We start from the raw sequence: 22,939 nt of genomic DNA on the forward strand, positions 1-22,939 counted from the left end.
CATTTACATTGCTGGACTGTACTCGCATTTCCCATGTTGATAGTCTTTTAGTACTAACGGGTTCAGTTCTGGGGGAGAGAATCTCTCGTCGGTCAAATGGCTGCTGCTCTAAAAAAAAAAATTTCTGGGGAAACAGTCGTTCCCTGCCACTTTTTTTTTAGCAAATGCGAACAACTATGCTGTAAAAACAAGGATGGAAGATTCAATGGTGGCCGAATTTCGAGGTCGATCAAATGTTAGACGAAGATTCCAATACAAAGACATAGTTAATGACAAAAGGTCTGAAAATGGTCCTAACCCTAGCCAATTTGAGAGTTGGGACAAAAAGTGTGTCTGGGACAGTGACCGTAGGTGTTTAAACCCAAAAAATGTATGGGGAGTGGTTAATTGGTGTTTTCGGTGTGATTCCCAGTATCATTGCATGATGAACTGCAAAGTACCTGGATGAGCACGTCATAACATTCAAGGCTATGGGCCAAGTGCTGGTAAATGGGATTAGATAGGTAGGTCAGGTGTTTCTCACGTGTCGGTGCAGACTCGATGGGCCAAAGGGCCTCTTCTGCTCTGTGATTCTGAACTGCCCACAGCGAAGGAATCGCCTTTTTGAAGTGACCCACGAGACAGATTCATCTGAAAATGATGATGGTGACTGCCATGATGGAATTGTATTAATCACTGAGAGTTTGAATCCAGTGATGAGTATCTTGATGGCAGATTCCTTCAACTGTGCAGTTCTGGACAGTGGTTGCACTTCTACGGTGTATGGCTTGGACTGGCTTGACTGCTATCTGGAGTCTTTTCATGAGGCAGACTGGCAGAAGGTCAAGGCGTATGAAAGCTCTACCTGCTTCAGATTCGGAGATGACAATACATTAACATCCTCCAAATTGGTGGTCCTCCCTTGTAAGATAGCAGGGATCAACCTGTTTATCGATATCAATGTGGTTTCTCATGAGATACCGCTATTGTTGAGTCGATCTGCGATGAAGAAGGCTCAGATGACGCTAGATATGAAGAATGAAAGAGCAGTCGTGTTTGGAAAAATGTGGATCTACATTTCACTCGGTCAGGCCATTACTGCTTGCCACTAAGGAAGCCAGAGATTTCTCATCAAAAAGTTCATGAAGTCTTGTTAACTGCTGAGAATAAAAATTTGGTGAACAAAAAGATCATTTGGAAATTACATAGGCAGTTTGCACATCCAGCGCCACAAACTGAAGACTCTACTTCGAGATGCAGGAATGGTCGATAAAGGATATGATGATTTTATTCTACAAATCACTGCTCAAGTGTGAAATTTGCCTTAAATATTGCAAGACACCACCACCTCCTGTTGTGAGCTTGCCATTAGCCAGGGAGTTTAACGATGCAGTGGCAATGGACTTGAAAGTTTGGGACAAGGATGGGGGTATTTTTTAACTACACTTCATAGATATGGAAACCAGATTTAGTCTATCCACTGTGATACATAGTAAAGACAAAAGGACCATTGTCGATAAGGTCATGGAGAAATGGGCAGAAACAGGATTAGGAACACCAACGAAGTTCCTTACAGATAATGGTGGGGAATTCACCAATGATGAATTTTGAGATATGTGCGAAAATTTAAACATCGTAGTTATGTACACTGCAGCTGAGAGCCCATTTAGTAATGGTCTTTGTGAAAGAAACCATGCGGTAGTAGATGACATGTTACATAAAATATTAGCTGATCAATCAGATTGTAAGTTGCAAACGGCGCTAGCATGGGCGGTGCACGCAAAGAACTCTCTGCAAATGATTGGGGGGGGGGGGGGTACAGTCTGTACCATTTGGTGTACGGAAGAAATCTGAAGTTTTGTGTTGTCAGATACTTCCCCCTGCTCTAGAAGGGACTAGAATTAGCTCCACCTTTTCCGCACACCTGAACGCTTTGCATGTGGGCAGAAAAGCTTTCATTAAAGCTGAGGTTTTGGAGAAAATTTGGCAGGCCCTACAGCACCGCATAAGGCCATCAGGAAAATAGTTTAGATAAGGAGACATGGTATATTATAAAAAGGAAGGCCAGAAAGAGTGGAAAGGACCTGGCAAGGTAATAAGGAGTGATGGGAAAATAATAATTGTGCAACACGGCAGTCAAACTGTTAGGGTGCATTCTTCGCGGTTAATTGGTACTGACTATACCTTTACAGGTTCTGACCAGGACATAGAATGCGAGGAGGCACCATGCACTTCACATATACACACACTGGGTAGTTATGAGGAGCAGACGATGGCAGATACAGGGTTGACTGACTATGAACAAAGTAACACTGAGGCACAGGATAATGTTATTCGTCCAAAAGGGCAACTGCCCAAAGTAGGAACAAAGGTAACATATATGTCAGAAGGGACCACTGTTTGGAGGGATGCCACCATCATAGGGAGAGCAGGAAAGGCCACTGGTAAATACAAACATTGGCTAAATGTGCAGGATGAAGCACAGGAGACAAGGCTTATTGATTGGCAAACTGAGGTAAAGATGTGGAAACCCAGAAAGCATAGTATGAGTTCTGACAGTGGACCAGAAAGTGGTCGTGACCTTAGAAAACAATCACAGACTTGCGAACAGGGTTCTGCTCGCATGGGAGAAAGATCATACAGTAGTGTTCCAGAAAAAGAGAGGAATGTGAGTAGAGGCCGTAGCTTAACAAGGACTAGAGGGCAAGCTACAATTGTTGAAGAAGTCCTTATGACTGAGAGATTCTAGTAGCTGCTAATTAATTGGAAAATAAGTTGATAAAGGAAGCCAAATGGAAAGAGTTAGAAAGTCGGAAGGAATTTGGGGTACATTCTGAAATACCTGACAGGATAGCCAGCTTTATCTCATCGATGGACCTGTACAGAAAAGGCACTCCCAGACGGCACGGATAAGGCCAAAGTGAGATTAGTAGCCCGAGGCTTTGAAGAGAGACTAGAAGATCGGGATGTCAGAGTGGACTCATCTACTGCGGGGAAAGTGAGTTTGAAGATTTTTTTTAGCTATCTTGGTATCCTATCCCTGGAAATGCAAATCTATTGATATAAAGGCTGCGTTTTTACAGGAGGAGAAGTTTCAAAGTGAAGTTTTTTTGAAACCGCCCAAAGAAGCCAGGGATATAGAAGGAAAGCTATGTAAATTGAATTACTGTGTTTATGGATTGAATGATGCGTCAAGAGTTTGGTATTTTTCCGTGAGGTCTCTCCTGTTGAAAACAGGTTGCATTTAGTTAAAGGCAGACCCCATGATGTTCTACTGGTACCATAAGGAGAAACTAGCTTGAATCATTATCATGCATATTGATGATTTCCTGTGGGGAATCTCTGTCGAATTTGAACAATGGGTAATCAAGAAGATAAAGAAGGAATTCCAGGCTGGAAGTAAGGCTTCAGGGGCCTTTAAATACATAGGTTTAGACACTAAGCAGAGCAAGTTAGGAGTGACATTGAATCAACAATCTTATCTAGAAAATGTTAATCATATCCCAATAACTCGAGGCAAATCCTCACAAAAAGAGGATCCTGCTACCAAGGAAGAAATGAAACAATTGAGAAGCTTGATTGGGCAGTTGAACTGGTTGTGCACTCAGACTATGCCTGACGCTATTTATGATGTGTTGGAGCTGAGTACCATGATGAAATATGCTACAGTTGAGCAAGTTCTGAGAGCAAATAAAACACTTTAAAAAAAATTAAATTCTGAGAGATGTGTGCTCAAGTTTCCAGCCTTGGGTGATCCAGAAAATATGAGGTTGGTCATTTTTAGTGATGCTTCACTTGCCAATCTTCCAGCTAGGCACAGCAGGGTTTATCATATCCTTGGTCGGAAAGAATGATAAATGTTGCCCGCTGGCTTAGGAGGCCAAGAAAATAAAAAGGGTAGTGAAAAGCACCTTAGCTGCTGAAACGCTAGCCTTGGTAGAAGCATTAGATATGGGGGTTTACCTATACAATATACTGACAGAAATATTATATAAGGGGCAACGTGGGAAAAGTTTGCCCACAGAATGTTATGTTGATAACTGGTCTCTTTGGACAACATTCATTCCACGAAAAGTGTCACTGAGAAAAGGCTTAAAATAGACCTAGCCGGCATAAAGGAAATGTTAGAGAGAAGAGGGATCTCGAAGATAAAATGGGTTGACACATGTCACCAGATATCAGACTGTTTTACGAAAAGTGCCTGCTCTTAAGAAATTATTAAATGTGTGACATTTCCTTCTGTTTGTTTAAAAAAGATGTTTTAAAAGTTTTTTTCAAAGTTTTAAAAAAGAGGGAAATCTGTCAATGTGGCAATCACCTTGTTAAAGACAATTTCTAGTTAAACAGGTGATGGGCATTGATTATCCCCATCTAAATAGAATAAAAGCATACAGCTGGAACACTTTGTGTAGAAGCTACTTGGAAGTCAGTAGCACTGAGGAGTTGTCTTGAAAATAAACCAGCTTGAACCAAAAGACCAGCCTGGATTAATTCTTCTACCACAACCTCTTATTGTGAGTAACAGGTTAGAGGGTGAAAGAGAGGCTAATAGTTCGGATGCTGAAGTCGAGTCCCACTCCAAGTTTTGATTTAACAAAGAATCTTTGCCTAGTTCCTTAATACACTGAGGATGAAGTTGAGAGATATTTTGCCTTGGTTGAAAAAGTAGCTACAAAGCCAGGGTGACCGAAGGACACATTGTCCCTTATTTTGCCGAGTATTTTAGTAGGGAAAGCAGTGGATGTTTATTCAAGTCTTTCAGAAGACCAATCCTCAAATTATGAGAGAGTTTAAACTGTGGTCCTTAATGCTTATGAGCTTGTCCCCAAAGTATGTTGATCAAAATTTCAGATTTTGAAGAAAAGACATGATCAAACATTTATAGGATTTGCCAGGGAGAAAGAAAAGTCATTTGACAGGTGGCTTCGTTCTGTGAAGTTAGAGGAGGCTTTTGAGAATGTGAGGGAAGTAACAATAATGGGAGAATTTCGAAACAGCATTCCAATAGTCATCAAGTCACACCTAGAAGGGAGCAAGATTTCTAAAATAAGGGAAGCGGTGGTTCTGGCAGATGGGTAAATAGGCAGCTAGGGGGATGTAGACCTCCATTTGCAAACCCACAGGGAAATTTGAAGAATAGAAAATTTGGGAATGGAGCAGATTGTGGCTTGATGGAGAAGGGAGAAGCAATTCCATTCATTTTTATTCCCAAATAGAGGATAAAAATGACAAAGAAACCCGTTTGCTTTTAATGCTGTAAGACGGGGCATGTAATAGCAAATTGTTGGAAGCTGAAAGTTAAATCAGTGGCAGTACTACAGCTGCCTAAGGAGTCTTTGGAAAACACCGTACCAATAAAAGAAATAGGTGATAAAGCAAGAGCAATAGTACAATTGCAAAGTGTTCCCTCAGAACCTTCTAGAGTGGTGGCTATGGCCCAGGATATTCGAGGGGATTCTTCCCTGGATATTGATGGTGTGTAAGGTTACTGGAGGTTTTAGGGGATTCCTCTCTGAGGGAGAAGTATTCCCATACCCCTCCAACAAAAAAGTAAACAAATTAATATTTTGCGACACTGAGGCAGTTTAGTCATTGGTAGCTGATGATATGATTTGTTTTCCAGATCGTTTGATGAAAGAAAAGGTATTGCTAGAGGGTATTCATTGGAGATATGAACCTGTTCCCTTGTATAAAGTTAATTTACAAAGTGACTTAGTAAATGGAGTTGTACTGTGGAAATTGTTCCTAGTTTGCCGATTGAAGGGGTAGATTTTATACTGGGTAATGATTTGGCAGGTTTAAAAGTATTAGCATCTCCAAGAGTTTTGAGAGAGATGGTTGAGGTAGGAGAAACTAAGATCTTAAAGGAGAAGCACCCTGGATTGTTCCCAGATTGCATGGTAACTAGGGCCCAAGCTTGCAAGGCTAGACAGGATGAAGTGGAATGAATTGAGAGGGAGGATAATTCAGGTGTTTGGTTGGATAGGACTTTTTTCATGAATTTAAATGAGGTTAAAGACCCTGAAAATAGCAAGGCTGAATTATTTAGCCAAGCTTCCTTGATTGAAGCCCAGCAGGCTGGACCCTGGTTTGTGGGCATTGTCTCAGATGGCATATTCTGAGGAGGAATCAGGAAGGGTCCCTGACTTCCAATACCTAAAAAGATGACACATTAATGAGAAAGTGGAGACTTCCTCAGAGACCAGCAAATGAGGAGTAGGCAGTAGTCCATCAAATTGTTGTCCCTTCTGGTTACCGTTGGGAAATTTTAAGGATTACCCATGAGATTCTGAGGCAAGTCATTTAGGAATAAGAAAGACTCGGACTAAAATAATGAAGCGCTTTTATTGGCCAGGATTGCATGGAGATGTGGTTTAATTCTGCAAGACATGCCACACACGTCAAATCATTGGGGAAACCTGAGCTGTCGGTTAAACCAGCTCCATTGATTCCAATATCTGCTTTTGATTAACTATTTAGCAGGGTTCTTGTGGATTGGATGGGAGCCCTACCCAAAACCAAAACAGAGCACCAATATATTTTAACCATTACGATTTGTCTATCTGATTCCCAGAGGCAATACCCTTAAGAAAAATCACTGCAACGGTGGTAATCGAAGGGTTAAATCAGTTTTTCACCAGATATGGGTTACCCAGAGAAGTTCAGTCTGATCAGGGATCAAATTTACGTCATTTGTATTCTAGGAGTCAGTGAGTGTATAGCTTAGAAGTAAAGCAGATTGAATCATCTGCATGCTACCCACGGTCATGGGCCATTGGAAAGATGCCATCAAATCTTAAAAACTATGATTTGAGGTTATTTTTTTGAATATCTCATGGACTGGGATAAGGGGATTTCATTTTTATTATTTGCCATTAGAGGTGCACCTAATGAGTCAACTTATTTCAGTCCCTTTGAGTTGGTCTATGGACATGATAAAAGGATGGCTTAAATTCATTAAAGAGAAAATTATGGCCCAGGAAGAAGAAATTACTCTTAGACTACTTGTCCAAGTTTCGAAAAAGACTGTCAAAAGCATACGCGTTAGCTTGGGAACATCTTAAGGTTTCCCAACCAGTAATGAAAAACCAAGTGGGTGATAGTTGAAACTCGACCTTTTAAACCTGGGCTTAAAGTACTGGTTCTCTTACCTTTGCCGAGTGAAGCACTAAAGGCCAGGTTTAGTGGACCTAATTATGTTAAAAAATGATGAAATGAGACAAATATGTAATTATTGCTCTGGACAGAAGGAAACATCAATAATTGTGTCTAAAAAGTATCTTGAAACTATTATGACAGGAAGGCTAGTCAACCAGTGAGTGCACTCCAAGTCGTTGAGAAAGAAAATAGTGATTATGTATATAGTTGAGGGTTCAAATGATGAGACAGAGATTGAAAGTTCTCAGATCAAAGCCCCCCCAGTAATAAAATTAGCTGATGCGGAGCTGTTTAAAAATTTGGATAGAAGATTATACCATCTTCTTGAGAGGTTTCAGGGCGACGTAGCAAAGCTGCTTAAAAAATATAAGTAATTGTGTATTGATAGACTAGTACAAATGTCTTTACCTATGCATAACATTGATGTGGGAAATGCTGAACCCTTCAGAAAAAAACCCTTAACGACTGACTTGTGAAAAATTGGCTCAAGTAAGACAGGAAATTAAGTTTACGTTGGGCAGTTAGCTGGAGTCCCCCAGTCACACTGATACCAAAATTTGATGGATCTCTAAGGTTCTGCATTGATTACAGGAAAATTAATGCTGTAACAAAAAGTGACTCTTATCCAATTCCCTGACTTCAGGATTGCATTGATAGATTTGGAAATTCAGACTTTGTTAGCAAGATCAATTTGCTAAAGGCTATCGGCAAGTTCCACCAACAGATCAAGCCAAAGGAATCTCTGCTTTCGTGACCCCAAATGGCCTCTACCAATGTAAGGTTATGCCATTTGGAATGAAGAACGCACCTTTCAAAGATTGATTAAAGCAAGTAATTGCTGGATTATGCAATGTGTTGTGTGTATCAATGATCTGTTGGTCTACAGTTACACATGGGAAGAACACGTGGAGCACTAAGTGCACTATTTGATAAAGTACAAAAAGCTGATTTGGTGATTACATTTGGCGACGCGTGAGTTTGCCAAGGTCAAAGTCACCTATTTTGGACATGTCGTGGGGTAAGGTTGAGTCTTGCCCAAAGAAGCTAAAGTTAAAGCAGTTATGGACTTTCCTACCCCTAAAACAAAATAGGAAATACTTGGCTCCTCGGAATGTGTGGGTTCTACTGGAAGTTTATCCCAAATTTCAGTTTGGTAGTTGCTCCATTAACAAACATATTGAAGAAAAATATAAAATTTAACCCGGCAGAGTCTTGTTAGACTGCCTTTGAGAAGTTAAAGGCTGTGTTAGTAAATTAACCTGTTTTGGCTGCTCTGAATTTCGATATTCCACTCAAATAGCTATTGATGCCAATGATTTAGGTGTAGGAGCAGTGTTGCTACAAGAGGATGACATTGATACAGAGCATTTAGTCAGTTACTCCTCAAGAAATCTTTATACATTTCAACAAAAATACTGTACAATTGAGAAGGAAATGTTAAACAAAAACAGAATTACCTGGAAAAACTCAGCAGGTCTGGCAGCATCGGTGGAGAAGAAAAGAGTCGGACGTTTCGGGTTCATCATGTGGACCCGAAACATCGACTCTTTTCTTCTCCACTGATGCTGCCAGACCTGCTGAGTTTTACCAGGTAATTCTGTTTTTGTTTTGGATTTCCAGCATCCGCAGTAGTTTTTTGTTTTTATCGGAAATGTTAAGTCTTGTCTTGACTCTTCAACGATTCGAAATATATGTTTTGAATAATGAAAGAGAGACATTAATTTACACTTGTCATAGTTCATTGGTGTTTCTGGAAATGTTTGGCATGAAGAACCTTTGGTTGTTTAGCTGGAGTTTGATGCTGCAACCCTTTGTCCTAAAAATTGAGCATGCTGCTGGGACAAAATACAAGCAATTGCTGATGCTCTGTTCAGAGTTTAAGGAAAGGATGTAGGAGAAGGCGGGCTCAGTTCTGATAATGCCATGATTTTTAATCCTGGTAATCCTATTTGTCACATTTACTTTTGCTTTTAGTGAAGCTCTTATAACTTTGTACATACGATTTGTGTTAAATAACATTATATAGTATGTAATAAACTGTTTGTTAAATCATTTATGATGATAAGAACTTCTTGTATTTCAAAGCTCCCTTTTCCCAAGGGTAAAGCATGAGGGAATCTGTGTTTTGAATTTTGTATTTCTTGAGGCAGACCTTAACTGGAGTCAGAAAAGGGAAACAGATCCTCCCGGTTTCTAAAGAGACAAAAACAAACAGATTTTCAAACCAAAACTCCTGGGCAGATTGAACCTAATTAAAAGATAAAAGAGGACACAGATCAGTTCAAGCTGAGCAGCAGCAATTGAGTCCGTTGGTGCAAAACAAGCAAGTTTAAGAAGGCAGAGTCCAGATCCAGAAGCTGGAGTTTTGGTTTCTGTTAATTGAAGATAACATCGGTGGATCTACCCTACCCAGACACAATGGAGCAGGTTTGGCAGATGTGTGCCATTTGTGGTGAAGACCGTGCCCTTGGAACTCTGGTTGGTTCTGGGCTGCTGTCAATTTGGGATCAGATTAGCTTTTAGAAGAAGAGAAGTTGAAATTGTTTGTGAGGCAGATGAGCTAAAATTGTTTGTGAAGAAGACATTTTTGAAGGACTTTGTGTCATCACCAAAATCTGAGTGGACTGCTAAGCCAATTTATAAGATCAACCTTAGTTGTACTTGCCATTTAATATGGAATTTATAGGGCAGGGTTTTCGGGTGGGCGGATTGGTGTGGGAGCGACCGGGAAATGGCCCTTCGCCCCTGACGGCGATTTCACGCTGGCTGGCCAGTTAACGGCCAGTTGGCCAGCCAGCGTGAAAGGTGCGCTGAGAAACTCAGTGTGGCCGGGGTGGGGACGGGAGCAGGGCGAGCGCAAAAGTCTGCGCATGCGCGAGGGAGCACGCACTGAAAGCTCTCAAAAGGCGGGGAACTGCCTTAGGGAGCTGAAGAATTTTAAAATCAAAAATAAAGGTTTTAAAAATCGGGAAAAGATGCCTCCACATAGGACTCACTCACATGAACAGAAACATTATAATAATTATGTCAAAACATTTTTATTTTTTTTCAACTGATGTCGGAAACCTCATCCTGCCCGTGGATGAAGTTTCCTAAAAATCTAAAGGCCACCTGGCTGATTTGCCTGCCTGCCAACTGTGAGGTTGGACGGGCAGTGAAAAATAGCACTTAATACTTTAATGGCCTTAATAGGCCTCTTAATTGTCGGCAGGCGCACTTCTGACTCTTGTACTCGCCCGCTGACCGAAATATCGCACGAATGTGCGATGATGTTTGGTTTTGTGGCGTAGCTTATATTCCTAGAACTTTTTTGGCTGAAATTTTCCTTTGTGAATTACTCACCTATTGGAAGTATGAGCATTATGTTTAGTTGTCTGTTTCACTGACAGCAACTGCACTAAACTTTGGCAGTGTTGCAGGCATGTTTATCTTCAAAATGATTGTGTCTGGAAGAAGTTAACAGGAAAAGATTTTTTCTTCATGCAGGCCCAATCAGGAAGTTGAAATATGTGGAAAGCCCTAAGGTGCCAGGAGATGATGTAATTGCCTCGGCATTGACAAAGTTGGCACAGAAAACAGACCCTTCCCAATTAGCACAAAATGGTGAGTTTCTTGTTTCTATTTTTTTAAATAGTCTTAAGAGTAAATGATTGAAGCTGCTGTAGCTAAAAGTTACCTAAAGTGGAAAGAAGATTAGAAGGCCTTCAGCATTCTGTGCAGTTTTGACGAAGGGAAGTTCCCACAAAGTTTATTTAAAATCATTAGGTAGCCTGGAATGTACTTGATTTTGTGCGGTTAATTCTGTTATTTCATTCTTTTATCAAGGAGCTGCACATAATGGAAACATGGATCACAGAATTTGGCCAATAATGTTGTAGCCCTTTCTCTGACACATGTTCCCTTCAAGCCCGGCTTGCTTGCTAGGAGAGTGAAATCAAAGAATTGCCTCTTAGGATGCCCAATGAAGATGATATTTCACTTCCAGTGGGCATGCTGTACGTATTTGCAAGAGGATTATCCAAGTATCGTACTGTGCTTGGATTATATCTTATTGCTTGATGGTTTGTAATTATTTACTTTGAATATTAAGCTTGGTATACATTTTTATGGAACAAAATAGCTATTCTCTTAGATCTTTTAAGGGGCTCAGATAGGCGCTTCTGTGGTCATGAAAGAGACACCAGGATGGTATGTTGCCTCCCTGGTGCCAGGGTCCAGGATATCTCTGATCGGGTACGGGACATTCTGAAGAGGGAGGGAGAACAACCTGAGGTCGTGGTACACATTGGTACTAACGACATAGGCAGGAAGAGTGACGAGGTCCTGCAGCGGGAGTTCAGGGAGTTAGGCAGAAGGTTAAAAAACAGGACCTCTGGGGTTGTAATCTCAGGATTACTCCCTGTGCTACGTGCCAGTGAAGCTAGAAATAGGAAGATAGTGCAGCTGAACACGTGGCTGAATAGATGGTGTAGGAGGGAGGGTTTCCCATATTTGGATCAGTGGGATCTCTTCTGGGGCAGGTGGGACCTGTTCAAGAAGGACGGGTTGCATCTAAACTGGAGGGGCACCAATATCCTGGCTGCGAGGTTTGCTAGTGTCACTCGGGAGGGTTTAAACTAGTATGGCAGGGGGGTGGGAACCAGAGCAATAGGTCAGCAGGTGAAATAAATGACTGGGAACCAGTGAATATGGCCAGTAGGACTAAGAGGAAGGGCAGGCAGAGGGAAATTACTGAACACAGTGGGACTGGGGGTCTGAAATGCATTTGTTTCAATGCGAGAAGTATAACAGGCAAGGCAGATGAGCTTAGAGCTTGGATTAGTACTTGGGACTATGATGTTATTGCTATTACAGAGACTTGGTTGAAGGATAGACAGGATTGGCAGATAAACGTACCAGGATTTAGATGTATCAGGCAGGATAGAGAGGGATGTAGAAGAGTGGGGTAGTTGCACTGCTGGTTAAGGGGAATATCACAGCTGTACGACAGGAGGACACCTCGGTGGGCTCATGAAGCAACGCATTATGGGTAGAGCTCCGGAATAGGAAGGGTGCAGTCACAATGTTGGGGGTTTACTATAGGCCGCCCAATTGCCGGCGGGAGATTGAGGAACAGTTATGTAGGCAGATTTTGGAAAGATGTTGACTGGGAATCACTTAGTGCTAGGGGTTTGGATGGTGCAGAATTTGTAAGGTGCATCCAGAAGGGCTTCCTGAGACAATATGTAGATAGTCCAACTAGGGAAGGGGCAATACTGGACCTGGTATTAGGGAATGAACCCGGCCAGGTGGTCGAAGTTTCAGTAGGGGAGCATTTCGGGAAAAGTGACCATAATTCAGTAAGTTTCAAGGTACTGGTGGATAAGGATAACAGGAGTCCCTCGGGTTAAGGTGCTTAATTGGGGGATGGCTAATTATAACAATATTAGGCAAGAACTGAGGAATCTAGACTGGAGGCGGATGTTTGAGGACAAATCAACAACTGACATGTGGGGGGCTTTCAAACGTCAGTTGATAAGAATTCAGGACCGGCATGTTCCTGTTAGGATGAAGGATAAGCATAGCAAGTTTCAGGAACCTTGGATAACGAAGGATATTGCGAGATTAGTCAAAGAGAAAAGGGAAGCATTCGTAAGGGCTAGAAGGCTGGGAACAGATGAAGCCTGTGGAAAATATAAAGAAAGTAGGAAGAAACTTAAGCAAGGAGTCAGGAGGGCTAAATGGGGTCATGAAAAGTCACTGGCAACCAGGATTAAGGAAAATCCCAAGGCCTTTTATACATATGTAAAAAGCAAGAGGGTAGCCAGGGAAAGGGTAGGCCCACTCAGGGACAGAGGTGGGAATCTGTGTGTGGAGCCGGAAGAAATGGGAGAGATACTAAATGAATACTTCTCATCAGTATTCACCAAAGAGAAGGACTTAGCGGTCGATTTGTCTAGGGAAGAGTGTGTAGATAGCCTGGATCATGTTGAGATCAAAAAAGAGGAGGTGTTAGGCGTCTTGAAGAATATTAAGGTGGATAAGTCCCCAGGGCCAGATGGGATCTACCCCAGAGTACTGAGGGAGGCAAGGGAGGAGATTGCTGGGGCCTTGACAGAAATCTTTGCATCCTCACTGGCTACGGGTGAGGTCCCAGAGGACTGGAGAATGGCCAATGTTGTTCCATTGTTTAAGAAGGGTAGCAGGGATAACCCAGGAAATTACAGGCCAGTGAGCCTTACGTCAGTGGTAGGGAAATTATTGGAGAAGGTTCTTCGTGACAGGATTTACTACCATTTGGAAGCAAGTGGGCGTATTAGTGAGAGGCAGCATGGTTTTGTGAAGGAGAGGTTTTTTGAGGAAGTGACAAAGATGATCGACGATGGGAGGGCAGTGGATGTTATATACATGGATTTCAGTAAGGCTTTTGACAAGGTCCCTCATGGCAGACTGGTACAGAAGGTAAAGTCGCATGGGATCAGAGGTGCGTTGGCAAGATGGATACAGAATTGGCTTGGTCATAGAAGACAGAGGGTAGCAGTAGAAGGGTGCTTTTCTGAATGGAGAGCTGTGACTAGTGGAATTCTGCAGGGATCAGTGCTGGGACCTTTGCTGTTTGTAGTATACATAAATGATTTGGAGGAAATGTAACTGGGCTAATTAGTAAGTTTGCAGACGACACTAAGGTTGGAGGAGTTGCAGATAGTGAAGAGGATTGTCAAAGGATACAACGGGATATAGATCGGTTGGAGACTTGGGCGGAGAAATGGCAGATGGAGTTTAATCTGGACAAATGCGAGGTAATGCATTTTAGAAGGTCTAATACAGGCAGGAATTATACAGTAAATGGCAGAACACTTAAGTGCATTGACAGGCAGAGGGATCTGGGTGTACAGGTCCACAGGTCACTGAAAGTGGCAACGCAGGTGGATAAGGTAGTCAGGAAGGCATATGGCATGCTTGCCTTCGTTGGCAGGGGTATTGAGTATAAAAGCTGGGAAATCATGCTGCAGTTATATAGAACCTTGGTTAGGCCACACTTGGAATATTGCGTGTAATTCTGGTCGCCACATTACCAGAAGGATATGGAGGCGTTGGAGAGGGTGCAGAGGAGGTTTACCAGGATGCTGCCTGGTCTGGAGGTTATTAGCTATGAGGAGAGGTTGGAGAAACTCGGATTGTTCTCACTAGAGCGACGGAGATTGAGGGGCGACTTGATAGAAGTTTACAAAATTATGAGTGGCATGGACAGAGTAGATAGTCAGAAGCTTTTTCCCAGGGTGGAAGAGTCAATTACTAGGGGACATAGATTTAAGGTGAGAGGAGAGAACTATAGAGGAGATGTGCCAGGCATGTTTTTTACGCAGAGGTAGTGAGTGCCTGGAATTCGCTGCCAGAGGAGGTGGTGGAAGCAGGTACGATAGTGGTGTTTAAGAGGCAGCTTGACAAATACATGAATAGGATGGGAATAGAGGGATACGGACCCCGGAAGTGCAAAATGTTTTAGTTGATGGGCAATATGATCGGCGCAGGCTTGGAGGGCCTAAGGGCCTGTTCCTGTGCTGTACTTTTCTTTGTTCTTTGTTCTCTTTGTGTGTCTTGAACAGTTGAAAACTACAATAGGTTGAATTGGTTTGTTTATGTAGCCTTATAGCTGGCCCTTGTAAACCAAAAATATTGCATGATATCGAGAAATATGCCAATCATTTTTTTTACATAGAGCCAGGTTCTTTCAAGATTACTACCTCTGATGTATTTATCACTGATAATATCTGAAAACATTTATTCCAACCCCCGATCTGTTGCTTACCAAGCAGTTTTATTTTCCACTCTGAACACTAATTTATAATAACAATATATTGCTTTTGGTATCAGTCCACATGTAGTTTTAATCATGAGCCCTTAGCCAGAAGATTTAACAAGAATCCATTGATGGTAAACAAGTATTTTATGATATTGAAGCTGAAGCAATCTCCACCATTATAGTGACTATATTGATCCTAATGTTATTTGCCTGCTACACTTGTTAGATGACTTACCTGAATCTGTGTTGTTTGTTTATAACTCTTGACTGGGATAATTTTTCTTCATGAGTATTTCAAAGAGTTCAAAGCTTGTTAATCTTGCTCATCGTTGACTATACCTGTACTAATTTGTTAATGGAAAGTGCTGTTGGAACCCTGTATTCTATATAACTCTTTTGAACCCTGGAGCAATGTACACTTCAGTAGAACATGGCAAAGAACCATGAGCTCCTCATTTATGCTTCCACGCTAGTGCTGTTCAGAATTCAGCCAACTTTGTCCCGGTTCTCTCTAGCTAAATTTCTCATGTTGCTCTATGTCTGAAATAGCCGATATGCTTAAACAGGAAATATATTGTAATTGCACCATATCAAGGTGTGAACTACTCACTTGAACAAAAAAGCAACAGGCATAACATATTCCATGATAACTGTGTAATTGGCGATAATGGCAATGATAAATGATTTGCACTATTTTTTGGATTTATATGATTGCCTGATTTAAATGAGTGATTAGAGTGATAATGACTGTATTCTTGAAACTTGGATGCAGTAATTTGTCAAAATGGCATCTTGCACTCATAATGTAATTATTCCATTAGAACATAGTTTTTATTTCTACCACTTAATCCTGAAAAAGAGCAGCATGGTGGTATAAATGAATAAAATTTATATTATTTGCATATTTAACCTTTGCGTTAGTAAAAATCATTCTTAGAAACAGTTTTTGTACTTGGATTTTTATGGTGACCCCTTTTACCCTTCTGCTTCAATGTAAGGTGCAAAGGGCACCTGTGTTTCCATACAGTTGTACAAGTATGATTTTATAATTGGTCCAATTATATCCCACTTTCTAATTTTACACTCAAAACATTACAATTCATCTGCACTGTCCGTGTGCAATGCAGCAATAAATGATTTATTAAAGTTTGTTTATGGGTCACATGTACCATGAAAATATCCCTGTGGAAGTTATCGTTATCCTGTGAAGGTGTTTGTGACTCTTTCCCTGTGATGCTGCTTTGTGGCAAGTGCTTTCAGGATTTCTAAGTCTGATCTTATCATAGATGTGTAATGATTTCCTGCAGCACTACTAAGTGATGATGCATATCTTTTTCTCCCACATCATTCAAAATGTTTTCTGGAGGAAAAAAGCATCAGTTTTTTCTTGGGAAGTACAACTACAAATATTTAAAATAAGGTCGTAAGCAATGTTTAAAAAGAAAATACATATTTCGCAGAAACAGTGTAGAGTAATTGAATGACAGTAGCATAAACCAAGGTTGACAGGTGTAGCTGCAAGCAAAATTTGAGGTCAGCAGAGCAGAAGACTTGAAAACTTCCAGTTAGTAATTAGAAAAAGGGAGGAAATTGCAGGGTTAGTAGCCGGGTTACTCCTTTAGTGATTCGCTCACTTGTTGCTCTATGTGTATATGTTTCTTGCTCTGTGCTTTAACTTCTGTGCATGGCTCAGCTTTACACTTCAGAATGTGTTGGTGTGTCTCATACCTGTGAGCATTTTTGTCTTTTTCTGTGCATCTCTCAACTTCTGTTCTCCCTCTACCTGTTCACTCCTGTGTGTGTGCCTCCTTCGCTCTCTGTGTTTCATTTCTCTGTGTTGTTGCAAAAATGTCTGATTTCATGATTCCTATGTCTTAACGTGTATAACTTTTAGGTTGGGGGATTGAAATTTTTAAGTGTAAGATAAATGAAAATCCCTAGTGAGAAGCTGGTAAATAAACCTAAATTAATTGCAAATCAAAGGATGGCCTGTGCATATTTAATAAGGTCAGAGTTGGAAGTGGGGAACATTAAACAATGGTGGCTCTTTGAATTTCTTGGTGGATACGAGATGTATATAGTTATCTTCATATGCAGTTTAAATTATTCATTTGTTTTCCCAGAACAAATGGGAGGTTTGAGAATAGAAGATATTTATTTTAACTCTCTATCTGGGACATCCCAGTTGTGCCAAATTGCCATGGGGATAAATTGCAGGGTGTTTGTATTTTGTTTTTGGTTTAGCTGTGTCATTTATCACAGAAACAGAATTAGAGCCTGGAAGCAGCTTTTGAGATGAGCAGAGAGAGGGAATCTGCCAGAAGCTGTAGACCAGTAGCAGCGAGCTATCAGAAACCGAGGGTGTTTTCTGATTTTGGAGTCACTGAACAAGAAAACATTGAGACCCATGCTTGAGCTGGGCTATCCACAAACATGAGGTGCTCAAGGAAATTTGGAGGGTCACCTAGCCGGACGCTGATTGAAGGACTTCGAGAAATCTCATACCTCGGCGAATAGCAGGAACACTGACGAGAATCAAAATGAAGTCCTGAGAGCTGTGGCACACCTCGGTTTGGTCCGAGGAAAAGTGAAGGAACCACAAGAACCCTGTAAAGTATTGGGGAACTCTTGAGGTGGTTGGGGGTGGGGGAATGGAAGTAAATTTAGGGCAAAGTACCCTGTTGAGATTTTGGGGTTTGAAGAATAAGTGTTTATGAAATAGTGTTAGTAGTTTTTGCTTTGTTTAACTTTTGTACAGTGAAGCTTTTTGTTTAAAATGTTAAATCTTGTGGTGTCATACTTCAGTTAATTTTAGTTCAGATTTCTTTTTAAAGGTTACTGGCCTCCCTCAAGATCAAAACAGTGTATCTAGCCCTTCTGTGCTTTTCTCTCTCTCTCTCTCTCTCTCTCTCTCTCTCTCTCTCTCTCTCTCTCTCTCTCTCTCCCCGCCCCCCCCGCCCCCACTTCTACCCCCCACCTCTTCCCTAGTCCCCAACCTTCTGATTTTCTTAGTTTCTTTTACTTTAATGTCATTGTTCCATGTTTGTCCAGTATTCCTAACCTGGGCATCTAGCCTGGTACAGGTTATAGAATCATAGAATGGTTACAGCACAGAAGGAGGGCATTCAGACCATCCCGTCCATACCAGCTCTCTGCAAGAGCAATTCACCTAGGCCCACTCCCTTGCCTTTTCCCTGCAGCTCTGCAATTTTTATTTGTTCAGATAATTGTCCATTCCCTCTTGGAGGCAGGTTTAGTCATGGCCTCCACCACCCTCTCAGGTAGTGCATTCCAGATCTCAACCACTTGGTGCATAAAGTTTTATCCCATGTCGCCATTGCTTATTTTACCAGTCACCTTAAATCAATGCCCTTTGGTCTCGATCCTTCCACCAATAGGAACAATTTCTCCGTGTACTCTGGAGACCCCTCATGATTTTGAACACCGCTATCAAATCTCCTAATCTTCTCTCCAATGACAATGCCTCAACTTCTTTAATCTATTCATGTAACTGATGCTCCTTATCCCTCGTTATGTCCTGTCAACGAGGAAAAGACCATTTATGGCTACCCTCTATTTCCTGTTAGCCAACCAATCTTCTATCCATGCCAATATATTACCCCCTACACCATGAGCTTTTATTTTCTGCAATAACCTCTGATGGTGGCACCTTATCAAATGCCTCCTGAAAATCTAAGTACAGTACATCCGCCTTTATCCACAGCACGTGACCCCTTCAAAGAGCTCCCATAAATTGGTTAATCATGATTTCCCTTTTACAGAACAATGCTGACTCTGCCTGATTGCCGTAAACTTTTCTAAGTGCCTGGATATAACACTTTTAATAATAGCTTCTAACATTTTCCCTCTGATAGTTTTAAGCTAACTGGCCTGTAGTCTCCTGCTTTCTGTCTCCCTCCCTTTTTGAATAAAGGAGTTGCATTTGCTATTTTCCAATTGAATGGAACCTTTCCTGAATCTAGGGAACTTTGGAACATTAAAACCAACCCATCAACTATTCCATTAGCCACTTCTTTCAAGACCCTAGGATTTTGTCCATCAGTACCCAGGGATTTGTCAGTCCGCAGCTCCAACAATTGCTCAATACCACTTCTCTGGTGTTTGTAATTTTCCTGAGTTCCTCCCTCCCTTCCATTACAGCTATTTCTGGGATGTTACTTGTATACTTTATAGTGAAGACTGATGCAAAATATCTGTTCAATTCATCTGCCATTTCCTTGTTTTCCATTATCAATTCCCCAGACTCACTTTCTATAGGACCAACACTCACTTTGTGAGCTATTTTCTTATATAAATATCTATGGGAACTTTTACTATCTCTCCCTTCCTTACTGTCCCTTTTATTCCATGAGGTTTAACTTTACTGATAGGCCTGTTATGTGACACTTAATCAAATGCCTTTTGGAAGTCCAAGCATCACATCAACCCATCACCTCATCAGCCATTTCTATTACCTCAACGACAAAGTCAAAGTGGTTGAACATGATTTGATCTTAACAAATCCATGCTGACTTTCCTTAATTAATCCACATTTGTCCAAGTGACTGCTAATTTTGGTTTAAAGTATCTTTCTAAAAGCTTTCCCACCACCGATGTTAAACTGACTGCTTGTAGCTACTGGGTTTATCCTTACAGCCTTTTTTGAAGAAGGATGTCATATTTAAAATTCTCCAGTCTTCTGATACCACTTCTGTATCCAGGAAGTATTGGAAGTTTATGGCCAGTGCCTTCGCAGTTTGCACCCTTCCTTCACTCCATATTCTTGGATGCATCTCATTCAGTCCAGGTCACTTTAAGTATAGCCAGACTATCTGATGCCTCCTTTTTATCAATTTTTAACCCATCCAGTGCCTCAGCTACCTCCTCTTTCACTATGACTTGGGCAGCATCTTCCTGGGTAGCGATAGATGCAAAGTTCCACATTTAGTACCTCAGCCATGTCCCTTGTCTCTGTATAAATTTCCTTTAAGGTCCTTCATTGGCACCACTCCTCCTTTAACCGCCTTTTTACTATTTATATGCCCAGGGAGTTATGGATTTGTTACCCTACCTTTCCCCGTTGTGGGACTGTACCTAATGATCTTCTCTTGAAAGGCAGCCAGCCCATTGTCCCTTTACAGTTTTGCCTGTGAGTGTTTGGTTCCACTTTACCTGGGCCAGATGCCATGGAAGCTGACCCTATCCCAATTAATTATTTTTACCGTGGAATCCTCTGTGTTCTTTTCCATAACTAGCCAAAACCTTATGATTCTATGATCACTGTCCCCTAAATGTCTCTCTCCTGACATTTGATTCACTTGACCCACCTCATACCCCAGAACCAGATCCTGCCTAGTTGAACTGGAAACATACTGATGCAGAAAATTCTCCTGAACACATCCTAGAAACTCTTGCTTCTACCTGCCCTTTACAGTATTACTATCCCAGTCCATATTAGAATAATTCAAGATTCCCATTATAACTACTCTCTAATTCTTGCACCTCTCTATAATTTCCTTGCAAATTTGTTCCTCTCTGACCTTTCCACCAGTTGGTAGCCTATGGAATGCACCCAGTATTGTAATGGAACTTAAACTGTTTCTTGGCTCTAACCAAATAGACTCTGTCGCTGACCCCCCTAGGACATCCTCTCTCTGCAGAACTCTTCATGTTCTCCTTAATCAATGCTATTGTCCCTCCTCCTTTCTTTCCTTCCCTATCTTTCCTGAACACCTTGTATCCAGGAATAGTTAGTAGCCAGTCCTACCTTTTTTTGAGCTAGGCCTCAATTATTGGAACATGGCTATCTGTGCTTGTAGCTCACAAACCTTCTTTAAAACTCTCTGCACCTTCACATACGTGCCAGAAACCTAATTTAGACCTTACTACATTTCCTCTTACTCTGACGCCACCTATCCTTACTATTGCCTACTCTTGTGCCATCGTCTTTACCAGTTCTCCATGTATCTCGGTTTTCCCCTCTCATATTATCTCCTGATTCCCACATTTAAGTCATCCCGATTGGCACTAGCAAATTGCCCTGCAAAGACATTGGTCTGGACTCTGTTTATGTGCAATCCATCCGGCCTTTACATGTCCCATCTCCTGCAGAACCAGTTCTAATACCTCCCCCAAATCACTTACAAATATTTTGAACATTACTTAGAAGCAAAGGAACATAGGAGCAGGAGTGGACCATCCAGCCCCTTCTTGAGGTTTAATCATTTCTAGAAGGCTGCTATGTAGAACCTTATCAAGTGCTCTTTCTAAATACTACGTTCCTCAGATTTTTAGTAACTTCTGACTTGTTAACCCCTAATTTTACCTATACATGTCACAATTTTTGGATGAATATTGAAAGCAACCTTGAATTGATCTTGGCAATTTTGCAGCAATCACTATAGGTCCTGGACTTGAGACTTTGACATTGGATTTATTACTACTTGAAAATGAAATCTATGGACAATGTCATTTCTACACTTGATGAACCATTGAACTTGTTCCTACAATTTTGTGACAGTGTCAATAGCATATGGAAAGAGTGAACTGGTGCTGAAATGAGATTGGTAACCTAGAAACAATCATGTGCTTGGTAAAAATCGGCTAGTGGAGGTAGTTGATATTAATGTGAAAATACTAATTGTTGCAGAACATTGAACTGATGTTAAAATTGTGAACAGGGCCTTTTTATATTTTGGAATATTAAGCTTTTCTACAAATTAAGTATACTGTTTTAAACCTGCATTTATCTGAATGAACAGTAGGAAATAGAACAGAAATTGTATTGTATGCAGAATTTCAAAGATAAATGCATCAGAAAGCTAGGGCACAATTAATTTTACATTATGAATTTGTAGTAAATCAGCATTATAAAGTAAGATGAAAATATATTTTAGTAACCTACAACCAGAATTCTGTAATAGACCTGCTAAGTAACTAAGAACCTATAATTAAGGCGGTAGTAAATTGAATAACTGTGGTTATTTCTCTTCCAGAGCCACAGAAGAGTAATGAGCGAAGCTCCTCCCCTGCTGCTCAGGAACTGATGACTAGATTAGGGTTTCTGTTAGGAGAAGGGATTCCAAGTTCTGCTCGTTTACCTGTGGAAGAGAAGAATGAAAAAATGGTATGATTATCGTATTGAAAAGAATCAACATACTTTTTGTTTTTGAACATGAAGGATGCTGCTTGGTATATAATTTGGCATTTTGACACCGTTCAGCTGAAATAATTCAGTTTTTACACAAGTTACGAAAAGCTATCGAACAGTTCAGGTAGATCGTAATCAAAAGAAGTTGCATTATAAGTCTTTTTGGTAGAAATTTAGTAATTCAGATATTATTTGATATTGGATGTTTATTCGATGTTCAGTCGGAAACATTTTAAAATTACACTGTTACTAAATCAGTGTTTATGACAATTAAGTTAATTGCTACCGAGAACTTCTTGCATATGTTAGTTTGCCTTTCTATTTCATTGCTCTCCTTCATCCCACTCAACTTCTCAATTCCCCATGGTCCCCCCCAAACTCTTCTCCTCCCCATGCATTCTCTTCCTTCTCCCCCTCCCGCCCCTATACCCTGTCCCTCTTTTCTATGACACTCCACCCTGCTCTCTCTTCACCTCCACCCAAGTTCAGTCTATCTTTTGCCCTCTAGCCCTGCTTGACGTGAACTTGACTTCATCTGCACAATGCTGGACTCGATTGACTAGTTATCAAATAATTATTCTGCAAATATTTTATTTCTAGAACTAATTGTTTTATTTTATGTCCTTCAGTTTTCAGCTGCTATTCAGGGAATCAGTCCATGTTCGACACTCACGAGCAGTACTGCATCTCCAGGCACTGACAGCCCATGCTCAACCCTGAACAGCTGCATCAGCAAACCACCACAAAAAAAACCCAGTCCCTGTGGAACTATTACCAGCTTAAGCTCCACACTGGAAAGCAAGGACAGTGGCATTATAGGTAAGAGATTTGGGTTTCTGAAAATATGTAATGCCCGCGCACCCTGTGTT

At 41.1% G+C, this 22,939-nt stretch overlaps 1 protein-coding gene across 3 annotated transcripts in view; it reads left to right on the top strand.

Annotated features, from left to right (window-relative positions):
* Positions 1 to 22,939, top strand: part of LOC144686686 (protein TANC1-like) — a 270,044-nt gene that overhangs the window by 119,264 nt on the left and 127,841 nt on the right. For all 3 annotated transcript variants that reach the window (XM_078552222.1, XM_078552225.1, XM_078552224.1), the window contains 3 exons: positions 10,624 to 10,740; positions 21,916 to 22,046; positions 22,700 to 22,889. In XM_078552222.1, the coding sequence (XP_078408348.1) occupies positions 10,624 to 10,740; positions 21,916 to 22,046; positions 22,700 to 22,889 (438 nt within the window). The remainder of the gene's footprint in view (positions 1 to 10,623; positions 10,741 to 21,915; positions 22,047 to 22,699; positions 22,890 to 22,939) is intronic.

This window comes from Cetorhinus maximus, chromosome 11 (genome assembly GCF_964194155.1).
Source record: "Cetorhinus maximus chromosome 11, sCetMax3.hap1.1, whole genome shotgun sequence".
In the NCBI taxonomy this organism is placed as follows: Eukaryota; Metazoa; Chordata; class Chondrichthyes; order Lamniformes; family Cetorhinidae; genus Cetorhinus; species Cetorhinus maximus.